This window comes from Corythoichthys intestinalis, chromosome 8 (genome assembly GCF_030265065.1).
Source record: "Corythoichthys intestinalis isolate RoL2023-P3 chromosome 8, ASM3026506v1, whole genome shotgun sequence".
Taxonomy (NCBI): domain Eukaryota; kingdom Metazoa; phylum Chordata; class Actinopteri; order Syngnathiformes; family Syngnathidae; genus Corythoichthys; species Corythoichthys intestinalis.
This window is the reverse complement of record NC_080402.1, coordinates 38,567,300-38,579,733: the sequence shown is the minus strand read 5'-3', so window position 1 is coordinate 38,579,733 and position 12,434 is coordinate 38,567,300. Positions and strand designations below refer to the sequence as shown.

At 37.0% G+C, this 12,434-nt stretch overlaps 1 protein-coding gene across 4 annotated transcripts in view; it reads left to right on the top strand.

The window, feature by feature from the left end:
- LOC130920331 (protocadherin-10-like) overlaps positions 1-12,178 on the top strand; it is a 39,087-nt gene extending 26,909 nt beyond the window's left edge. The window contains exons 4-6 of one of the 4 annotated variants that reach the window (XM_057843454.1): positions 3,451-3,611; positions 3,680-3,834; positions 8,101-12,178. In XM_057843454.1, coding sequence (XP_057699437.1) covers positions 3,451-3,611; positions 3,680-3,799 — 281 coding nt within the window. In that variant the 3' untranslated portion in view covers positions 3,800-3,834; positions 8,101-12,178. The other 3 variants (XM_057843455.1, XM_057843453.1, XM_057843452.1) reach the window with 3 other exon arrangements.
- Positions 12,179-12,434: the final 256 nt, after the last annotated feature.

Below are 12,434 nucleotides of genomic sequence, written 5' to 3'. Positions count from 1 at the left end.
CCATGTCGATTTGGCGTTTGGCGTACCGTGCTCTGGCGTAGGCAGCTTCGGCGTCTGCTCGTGCTTGTGCAGCAGCTTGACTCGTTCTGGACCGGCGTGAAGAATGAGAATGACTGGCCTCCGACCTGGTGACCACTTGGCTGATAGGTGGTGAAACTTCTTGCTGAGACATCTTGGGTGCTTGATGTGTTGAAAATCTTTTTACTCTTCTGCCCTCAGCCGAGCGTATGGCTACTCGACTTTGGCAGCGAGCTAAACCAACAAAGAAAAATGGAGGCCCAAACTCCTTCCTCTCATTTATTTCTTCGCGTGAACGTGCGTGTGCGTGTGTGTGTGTGTGTGTGTGTGGTAAAACTGAAACATACATAAAACACAAATGTTATACACAAAATAAAAGGTTCTATACAATAACATGTTTATGTAAATAACAGAAAACTGGCTCCATTATGAGCAAATGAAATGAAGTGGCTACTTTAGCTTAGCACAAAAACGTGTGGGTTCGCGCCACATAAATAACAACAAAATAACAGAATAGACACACCAAAATTACATCTAACCCACTGTTAAAACGTACAAACTTACAGATTTTGTTTTGTCAAGGGTTCCCAACGATGTATGGTGCAGAGGAGGTGTGTAACGTCTTAACACCTCAAGGCCTCTTTTCCAACTGAAATAAAAAGTTCTTTCTGCCTGCTGCTTACAGCAAATCGCCACTAGGGGAAGCCGAGCGCAAACAGCAATACCAAAGAAAAACTTAAGATTCTGAGTTACAATAGCGACATCCTGTGGACGGATGAACAATATACAATCTTAGAAAGAAACCCAAAAAGTAGTCAACATAAGACCAGAGGACATAACACAGTCACAAACACTTTTCCTTGTAATTTTCATTTTTGCGAAAAACGGGGAAAATATGTTGTCCAAACACTCAACAGAAACAATAGCTTTCGGACCCAACTGGAAAGTCAGTGCTAACACAATTTGCTGCAAAATAATTAGTCAAGTTAATCATTTAGTCATAAAAAGCTAAATAAACTGCTCAAATTAGGCTCTATTATTGGTATTTTTGTGCCCATCTGTGATTGTAATTTAACAACAATTTGTTGTTGTCTATTACAGTTTTTGAAGATGAACCACACACTAGTTAATAGTCCCTGGGTCTAAATGGTGTACAATACCTCAAATACTATGATTAAAATAGACAGAAAAAAATAGAGCATTAATGGATTATGAGGTTAGGGTCATATAAATCACAAACAAACAAACTGTAATCCAGCAAATGCAAAAACCCACAATGTAATCATATATGGTAACTGACAAACCGAGGACTGGCTCAAGCAGAACACAATGCTGAAATGTTCTCACCTCTTTGCACAGTAATAAGTCAGTGCTTTCCCTGTTGATTCTTTTTCATTTATTTTTAACGGTAAGACCTGTTTAAGGGAGATCAGATTGCTGTGATAGGCACAAAGCACAGAAGAGCAGTATTATCCTGTCAAAGTAAACATAAGTGAAATAAAAAAATATGACAAGCTGCATTTATGACATGTCCCACTTTCTCTGCTCTTTCTTTGTTCAGAGTGGGTAAATATAATTCACAGTAAGATGGTCAGATTTATTCAGATTCATTTTTTCTCCCCTAGCAATAAAAAAGGGGTCAAGAGGAATACAAAATCTGGGAAAGGTATATCATAATAAAAATCTACAGAATAGTTCGAGTTATCTTCAACAAATGACCTATTTCTCATTTTCTGCATTTAGAGTATTATGCAGGGATTCATTTCATGATTGAACTATTTATTTTAATGCACAAACTGGTCAAAAAAGTAGGAACATCTATACAACACTATACAACACTATGCTATGCTATACTATGCTATACTATACTATACTATACTATACTATACTATACTATACTATACTATACTATACTATACTATACTATACTATACTATACTATACTATACTATACTATATTAATAAGTAAGTAGATACTACTAGTGACATTGTTGCAATAGTGCATTTCTACAACTGCGGGCTATTTGATATAAGCTATTGTGGCCTCTGGGGGAAGGAGAATGGAGGGGTTGTGCATTGTCCCTTTTTCTTTTGCTCACTATCCCTTTGCCCTCCTCCACCCTGATCTCGGAAAGGTATATCATAATAAAAATCTACAGAATAGTTCGAGTTATGTTCAACAAATGACCTGTTTCTCATTTTCTACATTCAGAGTACTTTGCAGGGATTCATTTCATGATTGAACTATTTATTTTAATGCACTAATTGGTCAAAAAAGTAGGAACATCTATACAACACTGTACTATACTGTACTATACTATACTATACTATACTATACTATACTATACTATACTATACTATACTATACTATACTATACTATACTATACTATACTATACTATACTATACTATACTATAAGTAAGTAGAGGCTACTAGTGACATTGTTGCAATAGTGCATTTCTGCAACTGCGGGCTCTTTGATATAAGCTATTTTGGCCTCTGGGGGAAGGAGAATGGAGGGGTTGTGGATTGTCCCTTTTTCTTTTGCTCACTATCCCTTTGCCCTCCTCCTCCCTGATGTAAGCCCTCAACCTACAGTACTGTCTCCTTTGAACACACAATTCCATTGCTTTTCCACATTTCACCAGCTACAGGGGAAAACATGAAGGAACACAAATCCAATCTGCACAGGAGAAAATTGGCTGCAGGCTGTAATTATTATGACGACTCTGTTCATGTTTCCTTTTTCTCATTTTTCCCTTTTAGAATCTTGTGCATTCACTTATCCCACCACCCCCTTCTTTTATTCTCTCTAAGAGTGTAATTAACATAACTTAAATCCCTTTCATGCCTCTTCTATTATATCATTTCCCATGTTAATTTATCTTTTTATATGAATGTTTTGTTTTTGGCAGTAACCCTATGTCGATTAAAGAGTGTGGTTGTATAGTGATGATTGACATTGAAGTGCAATTCAGCAGTCAAGTGAATACTTTGTTGCTTTTCATGTAACATTTCTTTGGATAATTGTAGTTTTTGTTGAAGCGTAGTGGTTCAGTTGTGTGTTTTAAGAAGGTCGTGCTTGAAGGGGTATATTTTTTAAATGTTGTTTCACTTTGATTACACATTTCATACAGAATGAATGAGGTTTAGGGGGAAAACAAACGATTTGTTTCAGTCTTGGCCTCGTCCCTTTGATGAATAGTTTTGCTGCATTTCTTTTTCTTCTGACATGAATGATTAATAATTTGTGTTTGTTCCCCTCTTCCGGTGTTTTTCCCCAACGTACGCATCTTCCTCCACAAGTTTGCCACTTCTCTCTCTCAACCACTTACTATCTCGATTATTTGGTATTCCCTTTAACACAGTTTCCTACATCATTCCGATTGTGCTTACACTCTTCTATTTGTATTTTCACTGACCTGACTGCAGGTGCTGATCTGTTCTCCAACTGCACAGAGGAGTGCAAAGCCCTGGGCCACTCTGACCGCTGCTGGATGCCATCCTTCGTCCCGTCTGATGGACGCCAGGGGCCAGACTACCGCAGCAACCTCCATGTTCCCGGAATGGATGCTACACTGCCAGACACTGAGGTACCCTCCTCTGTCAACCTCTCCGACCAAGTCGCCCTGACATCGTCCACCACTTCGTCCAACGATAGGTCATTCTTCACCTTTGGCAAGGATGGTCAAAGGTCACAGTCACACAACAGCCTTCACCATCACCTTCATCCGCAACAGCAACAGTACAGCTCCAGCACTCTAGAGAGGAAAGAGTATGATAGGGGGACCCTTCCGTACAAATCCACTTTTCTCTGTGAGTATCAGTATGAGAAATCCCTAGGACCCTTTGACTTTGGTCTGGTCCAGTACAGATACTAGAGGAGACAGTGCTGAATATGCCTCTCAGATTTGGACTATAAGCCTTTAGTTCTCCTGTTTTTAAGGAGCTCCAAAGAGCAACCTTAGTTTGCTGTATTGAAGTTTTGTAATTGATTGTTTTTGTCAGATGTAAAATGTAATCCCAATATTATTCCTCCTTTCTCCAATCCACCAAATTAGATTTCCCCACTAACTGTCTGTAATTATGTTACAATATATATATATTTTTTATTATTATTATTTTTCTTTTTTTTGAGAAAGAAAAAAATGTTTCATATAAATCTCCTGTAGCACATTTTTGTCCCTCTGACCCGTTGTGAATTTCCCCTGTCAAATTCTTGACCAAGCTATATTTTTTATCTGGTGCACTGCTCATATAAGTAAAGGTCATCAACATCAAGCTCACCTCATGTTTTTATTTATTTCATCACCACGCACGTACATCTGAATACAGTTTATAGTTTCAAACTTGATTTGAATCCGTACGATTCTGGAAATGATTGTACTCCATGACAAACCACACTTGGAAAAATATCTTTAGTTAGTAAAGTTGAGCTGCATACATCATACTGATATCAATTGGAACATAAAAGAGAATTTCCAGCTCTAAAGCGTTCTACAGCATTCATTAGGAGACAATAACAAATCCTTTTGCAAGCTCCCGCATAGCATGAATAATCTATTAGCTCTAAGAGTAGGGAATGGATTCGATATACACACTCAGTAGAGGGGTCATTTCCAATCAAGTCACTAGCATGTATGCAAACATTCTCCATGAAACTGCATGCTGTTTGTGGGCTGTCTCTAAGGTAAAAAATGGTTTGTGAACTTGCAAACTGTGCCAACCAATTTCTCTCCTAAACAATAATTGCCTGTGTGGAAAAGTCATTGCTATTTTGCCTTTAGCTGCCAGTGAAAACTGAAAAAAAAAATGATAACAATGAAAAAATAAGGCATTTTTAACTATGACCCAATTTTTGATAATGAACGAAAACAATTTTATTCATTCATCTTAAATTAAATAAATTGAATCGTGTTTTTTTATTACATAATGTAAATATACTCCTTTCATTAAACCTGAATATTTTAACTTCATATAACACATTTTTGAGCCCGGGAGCAAACACTTTTTTTTTTAAAGTTGTCCCAAATCAAATATTTTAAGTCTTCATGATTTACAATTGTTTTTTAATTGAATCTAAATATTATTCATCTTCTATAACACTTATTCTAGCCTTTGCATGGGTACTGGAGCCTATCCCAGCTAACTACGGGCAGGAAGCAGAGTATACCCTGAACTGGTTGCCTGCCAGTCACAGGGCATATGTAGACAAACCATAAATCATACTCACAATGACACCTTTGGAGTATTTTGAGTGTCCAATCAGCCGACTACGCATGTTTTCGGAGGAAACTGAGCAGCCAGAGAAAACCCAGTCAGGCACAGGGAAAACATGCAAACTCCACACGAAGGGCGTGCCCGGAGTTGAACCCTCGATCTCTGAAATGTGATGTGAATATGTAACCACTTATCCATTGTGTACGGTGGAGGGGTTAGTATGCCCGCCTCACAGTTCTGAGATCAAAGATTAAATCCGGGGCAAAGGCCTTGCTCTGTGGAGTTTGCACGTTCTTCCCGTGACTGAATGGTTTTTCTACGGGTTCTCCGATATCCTCCCACATTCCTAAAACATGCACGGTAGGCTGATTGAACATTCCAGATTTTTCCTAGATATGAGTTTGTGTGGCGTTTGCATGCTCTCCCCGTGCCTGGGTGGGTTCTCTCCAGGTACTCTGTTATCCTCCCACATCCCAAAAACATTCATGGTAGGCTGATTGAACACTCAAAATTGTCAGTAGGTGTGAGTGTGTGCGTGGATAGTTGTCTGTCTCTATGTGTCCTGCGCCTGGTTGGCAACCAATGGCGTACCGCAAGCAACACGTCACTTTTGCTCATTAATATTCATGACGTTAGCAATTGTTGCTAGGGGGGTCAAACTCGCGTTTGTCCCTCATGCTAAATGCATGTAAATAGTGTATGAACAAGATGTTTACTGAGCTAGACTCACCAATTATGTCCGAAAATGATGTCCCTGGTGCCAAATTAACACGTACAGATGTGGAAGAACATACAAATGTTCAGTTGAAGACATGGCTTGAATGTTGAGGGCTGAAAAAGATGGGAAAAAGAGCCGACCTGATCCAGAGTTAGCTTTTTTATCGACACCTTTTCCTTGTTTGCATTGCCTTTCGCCACTGACAATGACATTCTCCTGTTTCAACAATCTATGCTTTACCACCATATGCCCTGTCTTTCTTATATATTTTATACTCTCGTTGTCTTACGTCTCTGAGCGTTCTTGGGGGCAAATTACATTGCTATTTTTGTGTAGCGATCGCAAATGCTACTCAGTGACAGCCAACGAACACTTTTAATTTTTTCATTAATGACAAATCTTAATTCTAAATTTATTTACACTTTCCCCTTACTAAAGTTGTTTTTTTACAACGGAAAAGGTGACAGTGGCAGTCATATACCACTTTAATTTTTTTCAGGTCATTCATTGTCAGAAAGAAGCAGCACAGCAAAACGCCACGCTAAAAAAATAAGTAAAAATATAAAAATTGCTTACCTCTTCGTCCTCTGTATGACCAACACAAAATGTTTACTGCATATGAAATGTGAATGGCTTCACCTTGCTGGCGTTAAACTGGTCTTTTGGACGTCCACACAAGTTGATCCATTCTTGACATTTTTTGGAGTTTTTGGTTTCGGGAAACAAACGAAGAAAGCATCCTTCATATGTCGCAATGTCTAGAGTCGTTTCTACAAGTTCCATAGCAGCAGTGTTTGCTCGGAATGTTCTTTTTGAAACATTACCGGACAAAACAAGCAGAAATAACAAGGATTGTATGCGAGGGCATGTCTATAATGACCCACTTTCGAATTACGATGGTGACTTCTTGGTCTAAAAAAAGCATTCGTGGGGTACGCTATTAAGAGTGTACCCTGCCTCCTTCCCGCTGTTAGCTTCGATAGTTTCCAGCAACCCCGTGACCCTTGTGAGGATAAGCGGCTCAGAAAATGAATCAAAGAATGAATTAATAAGTTTGTGTGTGAATGATTGTTTGTATGTATGTACCCTATGATTGGCTGGCAAAAAATCAGTTTACTGCCAATAGTTAGCGGGGATATGCTCCAGCACTCCTATACGTGAAGATAAGCGGCACAGAAGATGAATAAATGATGTTGGATTTTTAAATAAATGAGATTGGTCCTAGCATAGCAGAGGTTGTGCCACTCCACTCCACAGGATGATGTGCTAAAATATTATTTTTGTTGTGTGGTGCAAGTTCCATATTTTTCAAAGTATAATTTGAAACTTTTTGTCCCACCCTTGAAAAAAACAAACAAACAAAAAAACAGTACTTATGTATCATATACTCCCCATATTTGTTGATCTCGATGTGCAAAAACTGACGTATGGTATTATTTTCATAGTAATTAGAATTTTACTGGGTGATTCAAAGAAATTTTAGCATACTGGATAGCTTGCGTCTCATACAGAACAGTACTACTTCTGAGCCACGATCACTCATGCAGGTGGAAACAAAGCTCGGAACTTGGACATTTTAAAATGTTAACATTGTTGTTGTCACAACACACAATGCTTAGTGTTGTTTTGGACACTAAGCCACTTAACAAAATAACATCAACACACACGTGCATGTATGTATTGAACCTGCATTTGACTGGCAACTATCAATAGTTAAGCTAAGTTATGCTCCCACACTTCCGTGACCCTGGTGAGGATAAACGGGTTATCCTGTTTTTTTTACTGTGTGTTTTGTTTTGCTGAAAATGTTAAATTATATTTAAGAAATATTGTTCTTGTTTTAGTATACAAAATGAAATTCTTTATCATCAATCCATGTACACAGTATTTACTGGCACAATTACCATAGTGTATGTTCTACATAATATAAACAGCCGATTCTAAATTACCATATTTACTGTTTTATTAACTCCCATCCTTAAGGTTTAGTTTTACACACTGTGTAGGGACCGTTTATAGTGTATAAATTTCTTTGCAGAGTCCTTCGTTGCGTGTATACCTCAATGAGCTTTATTTGAGCACTTACTAAAAAGTCACTTGGGAAATGGTGTCATTTGTCTTAATGGCTGTTCTCTGTCTTACAGCCCGCAAGAGGATTTGCTAGCTCATTCCATGTGGACCTCTCAGAGACAGCGTGAAGTTCAGTAATAGACCACCAACACTGATGATAGAGACGTTGAACTAAACTAAATAAACAAAAAGCTGGACAACAACAACTCTGGATAAATGCCATTTTCTCGGGTGGCAAACTATAACAAAGCCTAGGCTTTGGTTGCCAAAAAGAGTAGAATTAAATTCTGAGTAGCTGTCAACCTTTCATTTTCCGCGGAGCATTCCAAGGCCTTATTCCTCTCAGCAGGACTGAGATCAGGGCATGAAACACTCTTTTGTCGTTGTGACAATTTTTCAAATATAAAAAGAGAAGTGAAAAGGGAATACAAAAGACCATGAAGGACCTGCTCATTCACAGAGGTGGTTTTGAACTCTGAAGAGCTGTGTGTGTGCCTGTTTACATACATGTAGAGTTATCAGCTTGGACCAGTGTCATGTGGAGCCCTTTAGTGACTTCTAAAGTCACCAGTGGGCTAACTGTATAGAGACTACAATGGTGTATACTGCACTGTATAATGAGCGACGTGTAATGTGAAAGAAAGCCAGCAGGTGCTATACAGGTATTTTAATGGCACAGAAGAAAAGTGGACACAGAAAACTGACTACAAATTCTGTATTTCTGTTCTTTTTTGACTAACTGTCTTTATATAACTTTTTTGTTTCAGTTCTTTCTGTGCGGTTCACATGTGGAAAAATGTAGATGCAAACTGTGTACATTTTGCAACATGGATGCAAAACAGCGACGTGGATGTTTGGCGTATTTTGGGTGACTTTTCTGTAAGAAAATGAGCTGAAAGGTCATGTTTAATATTAGGAGAATGTTCTCATGTCTGAACAAGTGATGATTCATGGAAGTGAATTGATGAATTACCAGGATGTGTTTCTTTAAACGCTTTCGGCCTATACATAAACAATCAAACACATTCAGTGGTTTTTATCATGTGTGACAAGTGTTTACTGTGCTATTTTAAAAAGCTTTTAAATTAATATGAATCTATACATATATGACTCTATATATATACATATATGAAACTATATACAAACGTAAAGTTTTGTTTTCCCAAAAACTGTGTATTCATCGGTTTCTACACCTTACTCAATCAAGAATTCCAAGTGCTACAAAATGGACAGTTGCTCTGATTGGAAAGGAGGAATGCTTTAACTAAAAATAAATTAAAAAAAAAAAAAAAAAGAAAAAAAAAAAGAAAAAAAAATGAAAAAAGCTAACTCCCTTCACACCAACCAAGGATTGGGTGACATTCTTATTTGATTGTTATTTTCACCATGTCACAGAGATCTTGGTCGCCTGTGTATTTTTAGCTCAGTATATGCTCATGTACAGGAAGGGGAGGGGTTATTATTACTGAGCTATATTACAAAGATTTTACAATCATATGCTCACAAATACACACGCGCACGCGCGAGCTTACACACAGGGGTCAAGTAATAAATAAACCGTGTCATTGAAGTTCTTTAAAGTGTGTTTTGTCGGGAATAATTTTTAGGAAGTCCACTGGGAAGCCTGCTCTTTTCTTGGTTTTATCACTAAACTCCTTTTCTGTTTTCGCTTTTATTTTTAGTGCTTGCATATTCACTAGACACTAAGTTGTCACTAATGAATCATGTGGAATTGCTTGACTTTCATATAAGAAAAAGTGAGGAAAAAAAGGCACATGTGTAGAGTGACAGGCATCAGAACCTATCTTCCAAAAATCACTGCCAGCAACTTTCCCACCCTCAAATTCCAAAGTCTATCATCCATTCACTCCAATGTGATTCTCACATGCTGTCGCAGATGTTCAAAATAAAGAGCTCTTGAATTCAGGGTCATTGGAAGGGGTGGATGGTTCTGTCAATTGGCTGACTGCAAACAGAGATGATCTGTTTGCGCCCATCACAAGACTGCTTTCTTTTAGAGGCAGAGATTCATGTGACTGCTGCATGTGTCTGATCTGGTGGTTTCCTGCATGACTGGATGGCCTTTAGGCTTTGGATTAGCTTCTCATCCAGAAACATTCTATCAAACATTAATGAATTATAATGAATATCGGAAGCAAAGTTCCCTTAAAGTTCTCTTAACACAATAAAGGGGTTATACGCTATATATGTGGAAAAAATTGTATTTGAACACGGTACACTGTTCTATGCCATGCGCTGTATTAGTTATGTTATTTTTTTTTACATTTCAAATGAATGTACGCATACAAGAAAATTGTATTGTTACCACCTAATTCAGAAAAAAAATTGTCTTTACTAAATACTAAAAAAAAAAGTTGCCCTCAACTTGTGTTCAACAAAGAAAATCATCACCTATGAGGTGCCTATTAGTAGTATTTAGTATCATAGTAGTTAGATTTTACAGATAAATTTGGACAGTTGTTTTTAACTTTGTGGGAAGAGTTTGGGAAAGTCTTGTTATGTCCCACATGGACTTTTTCCACATTTTAAGAAGCAAGATCCAAACATGTATGGTTGGGTGAGTTTGAGTTAGACCTTGGCTGGCCCTTAAAGCCCTGACTTCAGTCCCCCAAATAGAATAGAATAGAATAGAATAGAATAGAATAGAATAGAATAGAATAGAATAGAATAGAACGCCACAATTATATCTGCTTGTGGGGGGAATTAAAATTACAATTAATTGAATTCTAAACATATGAATCTACAACATACATATTATGTACATATACTGTACTATAATACATAGCTATGTTTATATATATGTATATATGTGCATGTGGTGTTTATTTGAAATACACCAGTAATTTTACAAGAAAAAAAGTGGGTAAAATGGCAAAAAATTAGCAAAATTTTCAAAAACAAAATTTTGGGACATGATAGCTCATGTTCTTGTGGATTATTTAGAAAGAAGCACTGTGCACCAAAAAGGTCGATTGATACGTTTAGCAAAATCCTCTTTTAAACCACATGTTAAACATTGTCATACAATTTATGGTCATTCAGGAGAATTAGTAGTGAACAATAACAATATTGACTATTTTATTGTATATTACGACTTCACAACACAAACTAAAATCAAAAGCAAAGCACTGGAGTCAAGATTTAACAAGCCGTTTTATAAAAAAAAAAAAAAAAAAAAACAGTATAAAACACATTTGACAAAGGCTTGGCCTTATATGAGCAGGCAAAGGTCAAAACTCTAGGAATAAGCAGAAAAAAAAAGGCTGATGGAACTAATGACTCAAAGTAAGGCAACAAACTGTCAAAGAACATAAGAAAAGCAATGGTACAAAAAAGACAACGTGAAGCTGATGGGCTAGGATAGGTACGCTAATTACTTGAGAGGAAGGAGACGCGAATACACAAACTATTATCAAAAAATGAAAATAAGAAGACAACCTGACAAACGGCAGAAGAAAAAAAATAATCACTGAAGCACAACCACACCCCAGAAAATAACTCAAATCTTTCCATAGGTATTTAATGGTCAAACTGAAAATAAGTTTACAGTATTTATCAGACTATAAGGCACACTTAAAATTTTTTAAGTTTTTTTTTCCCAAATAATTGTCAGTATATCCTATGTATGAATTCTGGCAGTACTTAATGTCACGATATACTGTAGATTGTGGAAGAATAATTGTATTGTACTGTTCCAGTAAAGAGATCAAGACACATATTCATCAATAATCAAACACATACAGTAAATAAAACAATAATTACAATGATTAAAAAAAAAAAGATAAATGCAGTACATTGATGCACTAAGGCACCTTATAACCGCACATTTGTATGAATATAACCTTGTTCTTTTGTGGTCCATCCTGTAATCGTCCGTCCTATAATATGGTGTGCTCTGCAGTCCAAAAAAAACATCACTTTAAGAAGAGTTACATTAATTTTTAAATAGTTTTAGATACCACAGGGAACTTTATTGTTAATAAGCAGCACATGGTGGGTTATTATTCAAAACCTACCAGGCGTTTCTATCATCAGTGGTACAGCCATTATAGTGACCAAAAACAGATGAATTGCGAAAATGTAAGTTCACTAACCCACATGACCTTACTCAATGAACCAAGTTTGAGTCATAATTGGACTTTTTTTTTTTTTTACAACCACAGCCATTCAAAATCTGAGATAAGGTGAGAGAAAATCCTGTCAGTGCTCTTTTCTCCACGATTCCATGGACAAGTCATAGTTAGTTATGTGCTACTTAATAAGTTATGGCAAAATGAATGTAGGATGAAGTTACACCAACTAGGTTGTTCTTATAACAGTATAATTATATACATTTTTACATAAATCCTTCAGTGCTATGGTCTTTTATAGCTTTGCTTAAAGACAC